The sequence below is a fragment of the Cladophialophora bantiana genome, assembly GCF_000835475.1.
Source record: "Cladophialophora bantiana CBS 173.52 unplaced genomic scaffold supercont1.2, whole genome shotgun sequence".
In the NCBI taxonomy this organism is placed as follows: domain Eukaryota; kingdom Fungi; phylum Ascomycota; class Eurotiomycetes; order Chaetothyriales; family Herpotrichiellaceae; genus Cladophialophora; species Cladophialophora bantiana.
In genome coordinates, this window is record NW_015971576.1 from 1630889 (window position 1) to 1649477 (window position 18589).

The 18589-nt window shown below is 50.2% G+C and overlaps 7 protein-coding genes across 7 annotated transcripts; 3 read left to right on the top strand and 4 right to left on the bottom strand.

Annotated features, from left to right (window-relative positions):
• Positions 1 to 1270: 1270 nt before the first annotated feature.
• Z519_01603 (uncharacterized protein) lies at positions 1271 to 2024 on the bottom strand (the record flags this gene model as incomplete). Its single annotated transcript, XM_016759360.1, has 2 exons — positions 1271 to 1412; positions 1819 to 2024. 2 exons carry the CDS (start codon positions 2022 to 2024, stop codon positions 1271 to 1273), a joined length of 348 nt encoding a protein of 115 aa, XP_016624688.1.
• Positions 2025 to 3503: 1479 nt separating this feature from the next.
• Z519_01604 (uncharacterized protein) lies at positions 3504 to 8616 on the bottom strand (the record flags this gene model as incomplete). Its single annotated transcript, XM_016759361.1, has 11 exons — positions 3504 to 4053; positions 4112 to 4273; positions 4328 to 4603; positions 4659 to 5341; positions 5394 to 5527; positions 5588 to 6207; positions 6259 to 6654; positions 6747 to 7564; positions 7614 to 7885; positions 7943 to 8345; positions 8422 to 8616. 11 exons carry the CDS (start codon positions 8614 to 8616, stop codon positions 3504 to 3506), a joined length of 4509 nt encoding a protein of 1502 aa, XP_016624689.1.
• Positions 8617 to 9369: 753 nt separating this feature from the next.
• Positions 9370 to 9927, top strand: Z519_01605 (uncharacterized protein; the record flags this gene model as incomplete). Its single annotated transcript, XM_016759362.1, has 1 exon — positions 9370 to 9927. The coding sequence occupies one exon, from the start codon at positions 9370 to 9372 to the stop codon at positions 9925 to 9927; it is 558 nt and encodes a 185-aa protein (XP_016624690.1).
• Positions 9928 to 10732: 805 nt separating this feature from the next.
• On the bottom strand, positions 10733 to 12272 carry Z519_01606 (uncharacterized protein; the record flags this gene model as incomplete). Its single annotated transcript, XM_016759363.1, has 5 exons — positions 10733 to 10909; positions 10971 to 11529; positions 11581 to 11801; positions 11898 to 12176; positions 12243 to 12272. 5 exons carry the CDS (start codon positions 12270 to 12272, stop codon positions 10733 to 10735), a joined length of 1266 nt encoding a protein of 421 aa, XP_016624691.1.
• A 1129-nt stretch (positions 12273 to 13401) lies between these two features.
• Z519_01607 (uncharacterized protein) lies at positions 13402 to 14394 on the bottom strand (the record flags this gene model as incomplete). Its single annotated transcript, XM_016759364.1, has 2 exons — positions 13402 to 13641; positions 13702 to 14394. The coding sequence occupies 2 exons, from the start codon at positions 14392 to 14394 to the stop codon at positions 13402 to 13404; spliced, it is 933 nt and encodes a 310-aa protein (XP_016624692.1).
• A 666-nt stretch (positions 14395 to 15060) lies between these two features.
• On the top strand, positions 15061 to 16178 carry Z519_01608 (uncharacterized protein; the record flags this gene model as incomplete). The annotated part of the gene is made up of 2 exons (XM_016759365.1): positions 15061 to 15120; positions 15171 to 16178. 2 exons carry the CDS (start codon positions 15061 to 15063, stop codon positions 16176 to 16178), a joined length of 1068 nt encoding a protein of 355 aa, XP_016624693.1.
• A 337-nt stretch (positions 16179 to 16515) lies between these two features.
• Z519_01609 (uncharacterized protein) lies at positions 16516 to 18171 on the top strand (the record flags this gene model as incomplete). Its single annotated transcript, XM_016759366.1, has 1 exon — positions 16516 to 18171. One exon carries the CDS (start codon positions 16516 to 16518, stop codon positions 18169 to 18171), a length of 1656 nt encoding a protein of 551 aa, XP_016624694.1.
• Positions 18172 to 18589: the final 418 nt, after the last annotated feature.

Consider the following 18589-nt stretch of genomic DNA (forward strand, 5'->3'; position numbering starts at 1 on the left):
ACAAAAGCTTCGCAGTGGGAAGCTTCAGCACTCTCCACAGAGTGAACCTCGTCCATCTTCAGAATGAGCCGGCGCTTATAAAGACTGAAATGAGCGAGCGTGAGAGTGTGTCGGAAGAGCAGATCTAGAAGCTGCCGAGTACTATGCATGACTATGGTGAGTTACGAATTCAGCGCCTCTAGCCAATCCTCTAACGCAGGGAATTTCGAGTACATTAAGTCCTTGAAACGAACAATTGTGCAGAGTCAACCTGGAGAACAACTAAAAAGCTCGTTTCATCATCTGGCAATTCGCGACGACCGTCCGGATACTTAACCCAACAGTACGACCTATCTCAACATCGAGCGGAACACGGATAAGAAGGTCGGGGTTCTGCGCGAGTTCTTAAGAAGATGGCTGCCCAGATAACTGAGCTGGTCTTTGGAAGAGCCGTGGGAGAGGCCCTATGAGCACTATTTGGGTGAATATCCGGCTTACTATTCCCGCGTCGTGGAGGAAGTCCCCAAGGTTCTGTTTGCACTCGCGGCGGGCTGCTCGTTCGTTGTTCCCATGACGATCATGGTAAAAGGCGAGGCATCGCAGAACAAAAGCCTGATTGCCGTATCTGTGGCTGTCACGATCTTTGCGATGATATTGACCATCGGGGCCAAACTAGAAGACAAAGACGCCTTGGCAGCCACAGCGGCCTATACTGCTGTCCTTGTAGTATTCGTGGGATCTAGTGGGACAACGATCCCAACATCATAATTTTCATATGTGGCTCGTTGGAAGGAAGACGGAGGTTGAAGGGTCGAATCATGGTCAGCTTGTTGGCAATCCATGCATCCATAGAAAACAATTCTCCTAGTTCTTAGACAATGCCAAAGGAGATCGATTGCAAGGAAGCTAAGAAATATAAACACAAAATACAAACTAATTGTCTACCTGGGTACCTAACTATGTAGTCGGACGCGTACACAACCGGTTGCACCATTACCTGTACTGTGTAGTGTACCCTACGTCGAACCGCAGTCGAGAATTGGACAAATCTACTCTCCTGACCATGCCAGTTGTGAAGACGAGACAATTGTCCATTACACTAGCCAGCACTTCCATTCAGAGAGAAAAGAGTCCACGCTCTTATTTTGCTCAGGGAGAAGACAGTCAAAGTAGGGGAGCAACTTTCCTCTCAACCAGCATGCAAATGATATTCGGAGCCTTGCAATCTGTGCTCTTCCCCTGAACTTCCTCCGTCGTTCTCACTCGAGGCTCTCCCAGTCTAGAGAGCTCTTCATCGCTTCCAAAAGCCCATATCCTTAAGTTCGGTGTACTTCAGCGGCATGCGCAACAGATCCTCATCGCGGAGGATTCTGCCAATTTCTTGGTGGTGCGGCATTTCGCGCCGAGCATGGATTTTCGACATGTCGTCAAGCCTGTCAAGGAATGGAAGCGCGGGTTAGCTTGGAATGGATGGGCGAAATGAGATCGTTTGAAGATCAACCCCGACCAAAAAAAAAAAAGGAGGCTTGGGCAAAGGGAAGTTCAGGATCTTCGTTCACTGATTCTGCCGGTTGGCAGCTCAGAGAAGAAGGAGGTGCTAGTGACCACGCTCTATGCGATGCCTCCGTGCATTAAACTCCAGATGTGCAGGGCGATGAGAATCCGCGCCTGACTCGTAGGCGCAATGGAAGTTTCGCAAGGGTTATAGTCTTGATCTCCCACAGAATGTGACCTCGTGACCTGAAGTCGGTGGGATCGCCACAATAGGGGCCTTCTTCTCAGGTTATATCCACCACATCGCGACCTTATCCGATGGGAAAGGGCACAAAGTATACCTACCGGAAAACAATGATGTATTCCTCATCTTCTGCCTCGGACGAGGGGCCCACGTGTTTGGCTTTATAATATCGGTAGAAGCTGATCCAAGGTTCGTGCTGGCGTACTTCTTCGGCAGCCTTGGCGATAAGTTCTTCCACGCGTGTCGCCTTGCCCGGCTTGGGGAAGATTTCCACCATCACATTGGGAGGAGTTGGGGTGGTCGCCATCGTGGACAAGCTGTTGGATGCTGGACCGTGGGGATTCCGTTGATGAAAAGTATGTGTTTCTTCGAAGGGGGCCTGGGTCAAGAAAGATGCGCACAATTGGTGCCTTGGGGGATGAGAGACAGTTTCTCTACTTGCCTGACCCAAAGGGTTTTAAATATAGACCCCATACTGGGGAATGCATTGGGTTCTTGTTCATAAAGTCCAACGTTTTGCGAGCTTCAGCTGCCTTCCTAGGCGCGGGGAAAGGCATTGACAGCTCGTGTCTAGAACGCAGATCGAGACATTGATTCGCCTCGTGTTCCCACGACTTCGTAATGGAGATCATGTTCGACAAACAAGCCTAACAGAGGCCACAATGAAGGGATTCAAAAATTTCCCATAGGAAAGCTTAAGTCCTTGGGAATGAGTGTGTTTCGTATTTCACCTTTGGCGGCGTTGGATTGATTCGCATTCCGCGGCTTTGGTCTCGTAATCGCCTTTTCAGCTGAGCAGCCTTGTCAGAGCCGCTCTTTTCCGTGTGGGTTAGGTCTCCGACTAGTCGCACTCTACTCGGGGACGAGACAAAATGGATAATAAGGCCAGCCTGATACTGTAGAGGAAAAAGACGACGCTGACATGTGCGCATGGTGGTCCTTGCCCAGCATATCCACCACATTGTTCCCGAGCATTGTTTAGCGCCCTCTGAGAGAGGGGTGGGATGGCCAAGTTGGTCAACATTCCATTCTGATTGTACAAGCCTTGACGCCAGCCAACGTCCAGCCAGAGTATTCTGACGTGGTCTGGATCATTCAACACAATCAAGGGCTTTTCCACTTGCACGGTGGATGTCTCCCCCGCAGACACTGATGAAGCGACCAATAGCAGAAAAGCGAAATTCAATCTAGACCCTTCCACCCACTTTTATAGCAACTTTAAGGCCTTGACGTTAGCAACCCAAGGCAAGTCTGTGACGGTTTAGAAACGGACTTTCTTGATCGAGGCAAGACTGCTGGCGACGCCCCGTTCAATCCTGGTGCTCTTGACCGACGAATTGAAGCCCAGCTCTCGGTCGATGCAGCAGACAAGAATCGGATTTGGGAGACGATCAGGCTGGTCATGAAGAGGCTGAATTTACTCGATAAATGGAGTACGGAGTATGCTAGAGGATGACAAAGTGGTCGCAACGACTTGTATGCGCTCAGCCGCCTCCACGTGATCGAGCCGCGAGGCTGACATTAAAAGGGGGGCGACGAGAAGTTGTGGACGAAATAACTCCTCCGTAAGAACAGCATCTGGCTGCCTGCATAGTTATTGGTCCATTTTATTTCAACCATTCGCTGTGATCTCGAAATATGAGCCGGAAAATGCCAGGACCGAAGCCGCAGAAGCGAACAGTGGACGCTTTTGCAACGACAACATTCAAATTAACGCAACCCAGATATTGCACTAAGTATTCAGCCGGAATCCCGCCTCCTCCGAGATCATTGTCTATCCATGATATTAGTACACCCTAGGGTTCTCAGCGCGCTTTTCCAGGGGCAGTTTTTCCCAACGCCCTGTAACAAGTCTCCGACAATACCGTCCAAACGTGCGGATCCAAGAATAGGTCCTATTCAGCCCTCTCCGCCTTCTGCTCGCTCCGACTTTGCCGCGCCACTTCTTCATCCGGAATGTATAGTACAGCAGAGGGATCATAAAAAGATCGAAAGCGACGTATGCCCAGATGAGACCAAAGTTGCGCCAGCGTTGCCCCCACGAGATGCCGCGAGGGCTCAAGTATTGGTCCGCAAGAGACAGGGCACAGTACTCGCAGTTGCTTGTCGCTGTTGGATTGTACAAGGTGCCGGGGGCCGCTTGTAGGTAGGGGGCGAGATATTGGCCGCAGGTCATGTTTGGTGGCGGAGAGAAAACGCTTAATTCGTTCTCCGCGCACACGACCTTGCGACTGTGCAGCGCTGTGGCCACAATGCCATCGATAATGTAGGTGAAGGGGCTTACACGGTACATAAAGTGCCAGAAACCCGGCAGTGCATCCGGTGGCTGAAGCACGCTGAGAAGGACAGCATTAGCAGAGGACAATTAAAGGATCGCCACGGATATGTACTCACCCATTGAATATCACACACATGGCAAACATGAGTGTTGCTATAATGCCGGCGGTCTCTGCATCAGGCAGAGCTGCGATCACCATCTGGGAGAAGGTGCTTGCATACACGAAGAACTGGACGCAGAATAGTAGGATAAGGCCTTGTCTTTCGGAAGATTGGATGCTTGTGATCGTTTTAGCGAAGCGCATTCAGAAATTCAATGTTCTAGTGACTCACCCAAAGACCGAGTAGTAATAGGAAGCATATACCATGATGCCAAGCAGAATTTGGTAGGGAATCTCCACAAGAATGTTGGCCAAGAGGAACGCGACATATGAATAAGCCTTTGACGGGCGCTCGCGGACTTCGTAGAGTGACCTCTGAATGACAAATCGAGGAATAATCTGCTGAATCAAGGCCGTGAATATCGACGTAAGCATGAAGACGCTGAGCAAAACATTCTGAAGCCCTTGTTGAGAGCTGTTAGATTGCCAGAATGAGAAGCCAATAAACCTATACCAGGTCAGCGCAATTGTTCCATTGAAGCTGCTGTTGAATCGTAACTGACAGAGCTGAAGCAACACCAAGACCATACTTGTGCAGAACATAGCCGGGAGTTCTCCAATACTGCTGAAAGGCGCGGATCGTCGTGTGATAAGTCTGGGTGTAAAGCGGCACGGCAAACTGACGATGGCTCTCGACGGTGCTCTCCTCCGCGGGGAGTTTGCTTGTCTCCCGATTGATTTGGGCCAACTCTGCCAGCATATTCTTGTTCTCCTCGCTTGATCTCCAGATCTCGACCCAGTCGCGATTGGCTTGGGCACTTGTTTCAGGATTGACAACTTCCAGCATGTACTCTGCCACATTTTCCGACTGGCTGCACACCCTAGCTCCATGCCTCTCGAAATAGCTAGTTAGGGTATGCGAGTTGGGACCGATGTCGCCGAAGTAGACAGTCCGTCCTCCCGTAGTAAGGAAAAGTAGCCGATCGAATTCCTGGAACAGAAGAGCGCTGGGCTGATGTATAGTCGATAGGACAGCTTGTCCATGATCAGCAAGCCTTCGGAGGAAGCTGAGGATGGACCAGGAGCTTTGGGAATCCAATCCACTGGTCGGTTCATCAAGGAAGAACAGAAGAGCGGGTTTTGCGGCGAGCTCCACGCCTATTGTGAGCAGTTTGCGCTGCTCAACGTTAAGGCCTTCTCCCGGCACGCCGACTACGGCCTCGGCGAAGTCTTCCGCATTAATCATCTTCAATACCATCAGCACGTCAATGAGCCTTTGAATAAGATGATGAACGAACTTTGATCACCTCCTCCACGTATTCGTATTTCTCCTTCTTTGAGACAGATTTAGGTTGACGGACCATGGCGCTAAAACGCAGTGCTTCACGAACAGTCGAGGTCTCGAGGTGGAGATCCTGCTGTTGAACATACCCTGTCATTTTGTTAGCTCACGAACTGCATTGCGCTGGAAGCCCTTTTCACCACTTCATACCTGTTTTCCTTTGGAAACTTAGGTCTAACGGCTTTCCGTTCACCAACATGTCGCCAGTAACAACCCCGATCGAGGTGCGCTGGGCTAACACATCCAGCAATGTCGTCTTCCCAGCGCCTGATACTCCCATAAGAGCAGTTAGCGTTCCAGGCTTGACCCATCCTGATACTTGGTCGAGCAACCTGCGTGTGCCCTCCTTGACTGGAATATCGTAGTTGACATTGTGCCAAGTAAAGATGGCTTTCTGCGGTGGGATTGCCCCGATATCTTCATCTTGAGTGCCTTGACGCCCGGTTATTGCGAGGGGAGCATCGGGATATTCTTGGTCTTCATATCTCAGGCCCTCCTCAATGTAACGTGGTACATGTCCACGTCGGAATAGGAGAACTTCTCCCTTGCCTTGGGGTTTTGAGTTGATTTCCGATACTCCCAAGTAGGAGGCCATGAAGAAAACCAAGAAAGCAATCAATATGCCAAGGTTTCGCCAAATGTGGCTGTAGCTGTACCGGTAAGCTGTTTCCAGATACGTATCGCCAGATACAGTTGAATGGCCGACAACCGCGCCCGGAACCGAACAAATGAATGTATTCCCAACTAGGTTCGGATATGCAGGAACGTAGCTGTGATCATAGTGAGTAGAGGGTCAAACAATGAACCAGACAACAGCTTACCTGCCACATGGAAATTGCCTTCCATGGAACTCGTTAACGAGCATTGCTTCAAATGAATATGCCACCGGATTGCACCACGAAAGCCACTTGAACCAAGGGTGCATATTTGGTCGAGGTATTGTGAACCCGGTGTAGATCACTATTGCCAGGACAACAACTGCGGCGATTGCGAGTGCCTCAGAGATTGCCTTGGTCGCAGCACCGATCGTTCGGAACAGTCCGGTCATTGCCAGCCGTGTCAGAAATGCGAAAAGAAAGAAGATGAAGAACTGTGCCGCTTCCCTCCTAAGGCCTGATAGGAAATATAAAATGATATTGAAGATCACGGCTGTGAGGAGTTGAACTGGAAAATCCGCTATTACAGTAGCCAGAGCCTCTGTAAATGGGTGGTAGAAACTACTATCAAGTTAGCACGAACTATTGGGAGAACATACGCGGTTGAGAATCGCCAAGTGCTTAGAAAGTCACTATAGCCTTGTAATACTTACGCGTATGAGACTTGCTTCTCCACGATTGGTCTTTGGTCGTACAATCGATTGATTTCCGTAACGGCAATAAGAGCATTCAGTAACACAGCGAAGAAAATGGTGGAACCCTTAGCAAAGAAACTATTGGTGTCGTTTATCGTTCCGTAAAAAATGGAGCCGATGATGAGGGACATGCTTCCTTGTCCAATGATCAAGGTGAGTCGGATCACTCTCTCATTCCACAAGCGCTGAAAGCCTCGCTTTGTACAAATCTGAATTTGCATCGGCGTAGAAACGGTGTACGGAGAACTTGGAGGGACATGGTGTGCTTGGGCCGCGCGGCGTGCGACTTTGAATTCATCGGCAGCGGCGGAGCCATAATCTTCCTCTTCATGAGTCCTGATTTCTTGTTGGAGGGATTTGTAAAGTTCCGATTTCCGCCAGTATTGTTCAAATTCGATCGCAGTGCGCGGGACCTTCTTCTCATATCCAGGTCGCGTTTTCCTCTCCTCCACATTTGTGATTGAGGTCAGAAAGTCGGGTGTCGGTTGGCGAGCTGGACAGAACCAACCCATCTCTGCAAAGTAATCCTTCGCAAACTTGGTTGGGCCAAAATAGATCTCTCTCCCTTCGTACAGAACCACAACCTTATCAAAAACGTCGTACATGGCTTGAGACGCTTGATAAGCCGCGACTGCGTGGGCAGAGCCGGCCAAGTCTGCACTCAATCTGAGAGTACGAACGAATGTGATGGCAGAGGAAGCATCGAGACCACGTGTACTATTATCCCAACAGCCTATAGGTGAGAACGAGAGCAGCATCTCTGCAATGCTCACTCGCTTTCGAGAGGGGTCAGTGTACAAAGTTATAAGAAAAGAGGCGGCTCACCTTTCTCTCTCCCCCAGATGCACCTCGTACATATGCATTTCCTACTTTCGTGTTTTGGACATGGGTCAATCCGCAAACTGCCATTGCGACGGCTGTCATTCTCTTGACGTTCTCGTTTCGAGAACTTCCCAAGATCCGGTTCCGTGGAGTACGCATGGCAGCGGCAAATTCAAGGGTCTGTCTGACCGTCAAATGTGGGAAATGTATGTCGACTTCTGCATTGTAGACGATCTCGCCTTTGAAATGCTTGATCATCTGGTGCTGAGGTATTCCTGTCCAGATATCAGATCGCTATGGACCATAAGCAGAAGAAAGGAGGCTAGGCATACCGCTGTAATGGATAACGGAGTCATCTCCCACTTTCAAACCATGGAGTTCTCCTGCCAAAGTCTTCAAGAGCGTCGAGCATCCGCTGCCAGGTCGTCCCAGGACCAGCAGCATCTCTCCAGGCTTGACAACGCCATCAAAGCCAGTAAGAATCTTTCTCTGGGGCTTCTTCGCGAATCGAACCCATTCGCGTAAGCGAAATGGAGCAAGAAGATATGATTCGACTGTCGGCTGGAGGTTCATGGCGATCCCGGAGCCTGATACATTCAGATTCTTGAATGTGATTGAAGCACGACGTAGCTTGATATTTGCGCCTTCTGCTTCTCGCATGACCATCTTGGCCCATTTGTATATGTCGAAGGTTGGTTCAGAAGGATCCAGAGTCGGATCGTAACTTTTTTCGCGCTGTCCAGCATCGCAATCAGTTGTGATGAACTGAGAAGCATTCACAATGATTCCGTCGATTTCCAGGGAGAAATACCTTCAACTCGCTCGCAACACGTGTGATCTCAGCACGGTCAGCTTCCATGATGGGTTCGTAGCTACTTTCATTGCTGGGTGTATGCTGGAGATTCTCATCCGAGCCCGGACCTGGAGGATCCCCATGGGACCTCGAACCAGAAACAAGGTTTTCGTCGTCTTCAGGGTCAATCTGGCCTTGAGTACTTGACGCCATCGAGGGTATGACAAAGTTCAATTTTGTTCTTGCAAAGAAGAAACCAATACAGCCATAGTGGAAAGGTGTCGTGCACGACACTGTCCCCCATAAATGCTCCTACGTTCGGGCCCGCCAAATCGCTCACGGACTGCATAATTAGCCTCGGCCGCAATGCCTCCGACTGAAAGCCCATGGTGCATGTTTTTTCTCCCCGGTATTTTCAGTCTTCTGATAATGGCCAGAACATGGAAATTCATATTGGAACACATTTGTCGTATGATATGGTCGGGTTCGCTCCATCTCCGAAGTCCGCAGAAAAGCTGATAGGTCGGTCGTATATCGTGTCGGGTAAAGGCGGCCGTGGTTACTTCATCAACACGTGACCTCACTGTCGACCAATTGATATAGCTAGTTCTTTTCCGCCTACACGCCGCCAAGACATTTTCCGAGTTCCGGTTTCCGGTATGTTCACAAAGCCCCGCATCTATGTTTCTTTATTTCACTAATCGAAGCAGTTAGACACCGAACCGATGTTCCCAGAGATTGACCTTTTGAAGCGCGCGAAATGAGATTAGCTGACAGATGACAATGAAAGCTCAGTGACGTCATTGCTCGAAACATACCCACCATACCTACCGACTGAGAGTTTGCAACATCACACTTTGCGCGAAAATCGATCACACCACAAATCCCCTACGAGCTCTCGCGCGACAAGGGTTTCCATCCTGAGGGCCGAGGAAAAGAAGACACGGGGCGTCTCCGAAGCCAGAGATGACCTACTTCACAGATCTGCATACCTACCTGCACCAGTCCTCACTCCTCATCCAAGCGTACCCTTCAGCACGAATCACGACAAAATACGCCCTGCCTCGAAAACCCAATACAAAAGCCAAGTCTAAACCTAAGGGATCCGATGGAAAAGATCATCTTGCTTCTGGCCAGTCCACAACAGACTCAACAGCAACAGCTGCCATCCTTGCCTCATCACAACCTCAGAGCAAGCGGGAGCGTTCTGCCGTCCTGACTCTGAAAACATACCACCCAGACAGCGGAATATGCTTAAAATACCAAACCGACAAGGCGGCAGAGGTTGGGAGATTACTGAACGGATTAGGAAGATTGGCCAAGGGGGAGGTCATTGAAATGCCTGCTGCCGCTGTTTCTGCAGTGACAGGGGCTGGAACGGCACTGGATGGAGAAAAGATGGATATCGACGGTGGATCAAGTGCTGTGACGACCAAGGTTGAGGAGAAGGTCGTGACAGCCCCGCCAGCTGTAACACATGGCGCAGGAGGTGGGAAAGGGAAGAAGAAGAAAGGAAAGAAGTGATGTCTATGCTGAACCGTCTGGTTTCAAATCCCTCCGATTTCCATCTGTTCTTGAATGGTCAGCTTGGCTATGCATCATGGTCACTGCGGGAAAGATGATGAGTGCCGGTCAAGGTCAAACAGTTGAAGAGTGACTATCACGATCCTCACACTTGACAGGAACAAGAGATTATGGATTGAACAATTCCGGACGACGCCAATAGACGGCCCAAATCCCTCGCCGGTCATGGCGTCGTGGATTGGAATCGTCCTCCAGGAGAGATGTTGAAGCAGTCAAGGAGTGATGGTCTCGCACAAGCATTTTCATGCCAGCGCTGTGGATCAAATATTCACCGAGCCGACAGACTCGCTTCTCACAGGGAATCAATGCAGGGCTGGGCTTTTTCTCCCTGCATTTGCGAACGAAATTATGTGAGATAAGAACAAAGCAATTCCAGTTATGATTGTATTTCTCGTCCAGAGCACTAGTATGTATCTCGTACAGCGTTCCCGTTCACCGCGCTATGAATTCTTCATGATTAACCAAAAAGCAGGACCCACCAGACCCTCTCTAGCTGACCTATGCATACGGGGAAAAGGCACACCGTTGTCAAAACAGTTCAACAGAAACTAGCCATACACCTGCCTTCTTTGCCGAGGACCAGTTGAACCTGCCATTGTCGTTCTTGATGACAATGACGGGTGTGGAAAATGGGTATAACAAGTGGAGAAAGGGGAACCACCTTCCAGGTTTCCTTCCTTCGTGTACCGATAAGACGCCTGGAACAAACAGGAAAAAGATATCGTCGTGAGAGATCCAATATAATCTAAAAGTCTTCGTCAAAACTGATGCCGTTGCTTTCGTCCTCTGTCTTCTCCTCTTTGGGTGACGTGGACTTCTCCTCTGCCTTCTTCGTGGTTGAACTCATAACACCGCTCTTTTGATAGTCGCCGACGCGCTTTTCGAAGAAGTTTGTCTTGCCGGCAAGAGAGATGTTCTCCATCTAAAGATTTCAAAGTCAGCATTTTCGTCCTTCAGCGGTGGGTACATAGGAGAGTACTTACAAATGGGAATGGGTTCTGGGCATTGAAGTATCGTTTATTGCCCAGGGCGAGGAGCAGGCGGTCGGCGACAAACTCGATGTATTGACACATGAGCTTCGAATTCATGCCCAACAATGAGACGGGGAGGGCATCGGTGAGAAACTCTTTTTCAATCTTGACAGCTTCGGTGATAATGTTTTCGATGAGTTTTGGGTCGGGTTTGTGCTTGAGATGTTGCATCAAGAGGCATGCAAAGTCCGTATGCATACCCTCATCACGGGAGATAAGCTCGTTGGAGAAAGTGAGGCCGGGCATCAGGCCCTTGCTCTTGAGCCAGAAGATCGCTGCAAAGGATCCAGAGAAGAAGATGCCTTCGACGGCTGCAAAAGCAACTAACCGCTGGGCAAAGCTCGACTCTTTATCTGCGATCCATCGCAAAGCCCAGTCTGCTTTCTTGCGAATGCATGGGATTGTGTCAATGGCGTCAAAGAGATATGTCTTCTCTTTGGGATCCTTCACATACGTGTCAATGAGAAGGCTGTACATCTCCGAATGGATGTTCTCCATCATGACTTGGAACCTTCCCACCTATTAGCGTTGTGACCATAAGATGCGAGAGGAAACTGCGTACCCATAGAAGCAACGGGCTTCCGGTACTTGCACTTCGGCACTGAAGCGCTCGAGAAGGTTCTCATTAACTATGCCATCTGAGGCAGCGAAGAAAGCAAGGACGTGGGAGATGAAATAGCGTTCGTCATTATTGAGGCGGTTGTGCCAGTCGTGAAGGTCCTTGGAGAGATCGACTTCTTCCGCCGTCCAGAAGCTGGCCTCTGCACGCTTGTACATGTTCCACTGTGAGAATGCGTTAGTTATGAAGCTCTCTAGATGCGTCAAGTGGCGTGATTGGGAAAGACATAGAAGGACTGTGCTAGCAGGCACGACACGTACTATCTCATGATACTTCAGAGGGAAGAGGACGAAGCGATGGGGGTTCTCCTGTAGCAAAGGCTCCTCGGCTTCAAGCTCTTTGAGGGTCTTGGGGACCTGGGACTGCTCAATCTTCTCCTTTGGTTCTGTGGCAGACTTTTTCTCGATCTCTGACTCGGGTTTGGCCGTGGGCTCGGTGGACTCGAGGGCGACAGGCATGTTTTCCTTGTCCTCGGCATTAAAGTTGAGCTTTTTGACAGGACTATCCTTGACCTTGAGGCTCTCCAGGCTTGCAGCCGCCTGCGCGTATATGTTAGTAATGTGTACATGGTTGAGCAAAGTAGATGATGCAAGTGGCAAACGCACCTGTTTCGACGGTGTAAGCTGGGTCGTCATTGTTCAATGATGCAATCGAAGCAGGAAGAGAACAAAGAGGCGGATGGTAGTTAGGCAAAATAAGGTAGAAGTTGCCGTGGTTGTTGAGTGCAAAGGTGAAAGAGAAATGTCAATGGGAAGGAGATGTAGACTGGTTGCTGGGTGTATTTAAGCCGGACGCGCTAGAGCGTGGACCGCGACAAGGTGAGCGAGCGTGTTATGCGTGTTCTGGCGGGCTGGGGCGAAAGTGCCACTCCAGTGCTGGTCTGCGCCGAAGTTGATCAGGGTTGATCCACTCCATCACAACAATGCACCGTGATTGCAACCGCAGAGTCTTTGCCAAGTGGACTTCTTACGGAATGCTGAACAATGTCTTCAGATGGGCTTGAGAGAAGGCCCTTTCCTATTAGCCATTTCACCCATCTTACCCCATTCTGCCAGACAGCTGCCTGAAGTTTGTGCAATACTTTCACGTGGCGTGGGAATCTCAGTCTGTACATGTGATTAAATGTGATCTATTATGACGTTGCTTGGTCCCTTTGCCGCCTATGTCCATCGAGTAGGCACCGAATAGGTGTTGAGTGAGCAGGGGTGCATGCTTAACGAGCTACTTGTAGGTAATAGGTTGCAGGGTACCCGATGATACTCGATAGGTATCTATTTGGTAAGTACATACCAGGCGGTCGTCCGAGATCGGCCTCGCCGGCGCCCAGCCTTGGACTGAACCGGCCCTGCTGGTAGGTGAGGATCTAAGCCGGCTGGGCACGACACTGTACCTGGCCAGCAACGCATCTCCGATTCATCTCCTCCAGAAAAATCTACAGAAGGAATGTCGCTATTGGCAAGCTCAACCAGCCCGATCCCAGGATATTTCTAGGCGATATGCATCATGGTCACCGGAACATTCTGATAAGAATGTCCAGGGCACAGAAAGCTCCTCTTCAGGACACATGATATGCCCAGGTCAAGATGTCAATTTTACTTTGATTGTGATATATGGACACAGCAACCTCCAGATGCTTGGACCAATGTGGGATCCGCCTTGATTACAGAAAACATGTTCCTCTAACTCTCAAGCTGTGGATGAATGCCTCTCCCAAGCAACGCCGTGTAATGCAACGCTAAGTCGGCTCGAGTCAGATCCTGCATGTCAAAGGTTCTCCTTGAGGGATTTCGGTAGGATCTTGCTTTCGACTCCTCGTACGAGCCTGTTCGTCTGCTCTGCTAGTGTCAATGTAAGAATGGTATGTGGCAATATTCGAGCCAGGTGTGCTGTGAAGCCTTTGTAGACGCTGAGCACGCCCTCCGTTGAAATCGTCTTCCAGAGGCAGTCGAAAATACCATTGTAGAGATTGCCATGCTGGTTGTACAATCGCGCCATGACGGTATCCTGTGTCGTAGATCAATACTTGAAGCAAAACAGAGTATGGATGGATCAAGACAAACGTACCGGTGGATGCATAAAGACGCAGACAACAAAGCCGCTGGCAGTTGAGCTCAGCAAATGTAGTGCAGGGCCATCTTCCATGCCGAAATGGCGTATTAACCGTCTCTTCGCAAAGAAATATGTCGGCAGCTGGACTGAACTTCCGGCTCCGGTTCTGACCATCGATGCACCCATGCCTCGATATAGGCCTCTCACCCCTTCTGCTTTGTAGATCTGGGACAGTCCGTCAAAAGCATTCCGGTATTTATGCTGCGTGCCCACAGGCAACGAGGGAGAGTATGATTGTAGTCTAGTCTTGACCAGAAAGAAAGGTGAGCCTGCCATAGCCCCTAGGATACCAGAAGCCGCGCCGGAAAAAATGTTGATACCGAGAGATTGGACATTGGTGTCCTTGTAGATGAGCTTGGTGCATGCCGCTCTTAGTGGCTCGTAAAATCCCAATCGACAGCCGTTTAACAGTATCTGATAGATGTACGCAGTTCCAATTCCTCTGTAGATTCCTTTTAATCCTTCGTTTTTTAGGATGACCCCGACCCCGTGGAAGACACCTCGGTATTTCCTGACTGCGACATCTTTGGATTGTAATTCTCCTTGAAGCTGTAACCTGATCTTGACTGTTTCAAAGGGATGTGTCGCGGTGACAGCGCCGCAAGCAGCAATGCCGCCGGCAATGAATGCGCCGGTTGTCGTTGACATGGTCGAGTGCCGAGTTGGTCGAGTGGCTAGCTCTCTTCCCTTGATAGCTAGGCCTGCCGTGAATTTATTGTAGAGACGGCGTGACAAAGCGCAACATGTTCCTAGACGAGAAAGCCTTCGAGAAGAGACAAGCGGTGGCGGGTCAGCGACTGTCAGAGGTTGCGCGTGCGACCCTCTGCCACGTAGACAAAAAAAGTTTGACACCCAGAGGATTCTTACGCAGAAGCGACGTCGGAGTTAGAAGGGCAACACCTGCGAGACCCTTGATTACCTGAGTCAGCTTTGGGGATTGGGGTAGTCCAGGTCGCCGGATCGCCAAGGGGGTTAATTAAAACTCGCGGCTAACCGGGAGGCGTGATCAGCCTTTTGGGCTCCAGTTTGCCGAAGGGTCCCTTGGATCTCGGGCGGGGACCCGTCTCTAACAAGCCCTACCAGCCTTGAGCAGCCAGGGCCGTTGATTTCGTAAATAGCAATTTTCATTTTTATGAAGTGCAGGCGTCCCAGAGGATCACCACTTCAGAGCCACCTTCATACAACCTTTCTCTCATGCTTTGACATTGCTTTTCCTCCGCTCCTAGGACTCACGAATCCGCGCTTGCATTGGAGTCGTTCGCTCGTCGATGCGCAGGCTGTTACACTGCCTAGATCTTCAACTTCTCGTTAGCCATGGCCGCCCTTCCACAGCAGAAAGTCCACGATGTGATCAAGCAATACCGGCCTGCAAGAGTGGGTAGTCATTCTCTAGAGGTCTTCTTGTATCGACTAATCATCCGTAGCAATTTCCCGGTTCTACTCGCTCAGATGGGGTTGAGAGTCGTGTCACATCCCTTGATTTCGACGATATGGGCGAGTTCCTGGTCGCCGCCTCCGACGACGAGACGATGCATGTCTATGATATTAAAGAGGGCAAGAGAACTAAGACTATACCCAGCAAGAAGTATGGCATACATCTGGCTCGATTTACTCACCACCCGCGCAACGTTCTATTCGCCAGTACGAAGCAAGATGACTCTTTACGCTTGTTGGAACTCCACAACGAGAGCTTCGTTCGCTACTTTACTGCTCACACCGCACAAGTCACTTGCATAGCCCTGTCTCCAGGCAGCGACCAGTTTTTATCATGCGGTAATGATGACATGGTTTGTTTGTGGGATCTCAATTCCAGAAGTCCTCAGGGAAAACTGAAACTAGTTACTCCCTATCTCGCCGCCTACGACCCCTCTGCTCAGATCATGGCGATAGCGTCGCAATCCACCTCCTCTATCCTTCTGTACGATGTTCGAAACTTCGACAAAGCCCCCTTCGCTACCTTTGACATGGCGGAAGCGGAGGACAGGTATACCCCAACCACAAAGGGGCGTGCATGGACAAAATTGGAGTTCTCGAACGACGGCAAACATATGCTTCTAGGTACTGACTATCACGGTCACTTTGTGCTGGACGCCTTTGATGGAAAGGTCAAATCATTTCTTCTAGGGAAGACCACAGGGACTGGACGGGCTGCTCCTGTGTCGACATCAGGAAAACCACTCGGTCAAGGAGATGTTTGCTTTACACAAGATGGGAGGTTTGTCGTTGGTGGGGCTGGCGATCAGCCGGACCTACTTGTCTGGGATACCCAGAATGTCGCCAATGTTCGACTGGAGCCCATGGTTCGATTGACGAGTCGAGGAATCAAGGCGCCAGTCGTGCAATGCAATCCTCGCTACAACATGCTCGTGACTGCCGACACCAAAGTGTGCATGTGGTTACCAGGCGACCAGATTAAGAATCCCGAACTATGAAAAAACAGCCCGCATAGCTGACACAACACGCGTCGAGCGAGACCTGGCGGCCAAGTACGTTTTCGCCATATGGCCTAGGGAGGCCCAGAGGGTGCTCGAGGATGCTCAAGGTGCTTTCACTGAGCAGGCTGAGTGTTGCAAAGGCTTGGCGTGCGTTTGGTTCCGCCAATGAAAATGTGCCTCGGTATTCCTACTCCGCAGCCCAAGGCAAGCGAGCAGGTTTACTTGAAAATCATGGTCTTTGCAAGAGCTCCAAAGCACCCATCTCCCCTTTGGACATTACCTTGTTCCGTTGCTGGGCGAGCGATTAATCCCCAAATCAACGAGCAGAGAATCAATGTTTGTCCTGGACGATTACGGTGGGAACAACCCTTCCCGGCTGACCTCTGCCGACTTACTCCGGAGTCTGCAAATCCGTGCCAGCGCCTTGCTGCAGGAATTCCGCTTATATCAGGCTCAACTCAAAGCACGGGGCAAACAACAAGAAGTTGAAGTCAGAGGATTTAAACGAGGTCTCGAGTCGGAGGTAAAACTCTTGGAAAAATTAGGACGTGAATTTGCAACTTCCCATAGCACCTCCCAGAATATTGTCGCCGCCGCAAGTCAGCAAGATGAGGAAGATCCACAATTGCACGCGCTAAGAAGCTCTAACCTGCCCTTTTATGAAGCGGTCTGGGATACGGCAAAGTCGTGCCGCCATGTTACCGCATTGGGCAAGAAAATGTACTTTGCAGGAAAGGACTGCATGGCGAGCAGAACAAATCGCGACGAGAGATCGGTAAGCCGAACAGATGTTTCGAAGGATGTGCAAAAGAAAGAGACCTTGGTAGACATCGTTGCTGACAACGGATTGCAATGGATCAAAATCTCGACTTTGACGGAGAAACGGCTTCTGTTCGAAATGGCCAAGGAAGGCTGGGAAAAGTACGGAGACTTTGGCGAAGACAGCAATACAGAAGGCGGCCAGGTTCCAGAAACTGACCGTGGTGGCATGAGGACGAGTAAGCTCGAACTTTTGCGACTTGCTGAAGACCTCAAAATTTCAGCCCAAGGAGTCAGAGTCCAATTTCGGCATCCACAGATTCAGCTTGTCCTACCAAAGATTCGGGAAGGTATCTCCCCCAACGTGGATGCTTTCCTTGCCGACTTGCGCGCAACTGGCGCCATCGTTCAATGCAACACCGATATGTACAAACCCAGTGAGGGTCGGCAGCTTGATCTCGACAGCCTGATGCCCACCGTCGCGACTGTTCCTTTGACCAGCACCATCAATGTGGATTGCACGATACTTCTGGCACTGATCTCTGACATATCAAATTTCCCACGCCATCAATTGTTGTCAAACTTTGCGGGCAAATCTGAGACCTATCACAAAGCGATTGTGAAGCAAATCGAGGCTGAAGAATCATCACCGATGCTATCTGAGAGAATCTATCCTCTTCTGGCTACGCGGAATCTAGAGTGTACTCTACATGCTTCTCAGCGGATGCGAGAGATAGTTCACTGCATGGGGACGCCGAGTGAGTTAAGCCGCGCCGAAATCCTGCTGGGCGAAGGGCCCTACAGAGATCAACCTGCCTCGACCCTGAGGCAGGCCTTTAGCAAACTATCAATGCACGTCGTCCCTACGGAGGTACTCTTCCCTGTCAAAGTTGTCAACTTCGATGCGAACATGCTCTTTGGCTCAGATCCTACCTCGGCGACGCTGAATGCTGAATCATGCAAGCCATTTCCTACCTCCATAGCTGGCCGTACAAGGGACAGATTAAGACTTACCCCTATCAACGCTTCAGTCTTCTTCTATGGTTGGGCCCGCCATATTGTAACACTAACAAGCAATCGCACAGTGGCAAGCAAGCTTTTGAAGACCATCAATGACATCCTGGATTGCGACGAGAGCCAAGCGCGTAAGGAGGATGCTGAATTCCTGGGGCCGCTCATATGGTGTGAGACTGCAAGAAGCCTGATAGGGAAGACCAAGTTCAAGGAGTAACCGTCAGCAAGCAAGGAAGGTGGACAATTATGAGGCAGCTTAGCCCCTCGAAGGCACCACAGACTCGAAGCATTCCCAATCAGGCCCTGATCTGGCTTGCCACCTTTTGAAAGCTTGGGCTCTGGACTCATTCCATAGATCCATTTCAAGGCAGAGATCAGGAATTGTAGTAAAGACTGGTGCGCGAATGTCAAGCAGAGCTTGCGGGTCTTCATGATATACATAAGCCATTGCTATCCTTGGAACTTCTCTGTGTCGTAGATTGGTTTTGACTCGATGGATGGTTGATGAAGCAGGCTGCGCTGTGGCCGAGCCTAAAATGTCTCCGATAATAATACGTGACCTCGCATGTTGTACATCTCCCGTTCACAACATCGCGAACCGGCGTAACTTTCCTTCTAACAGCACGGAATGCCTT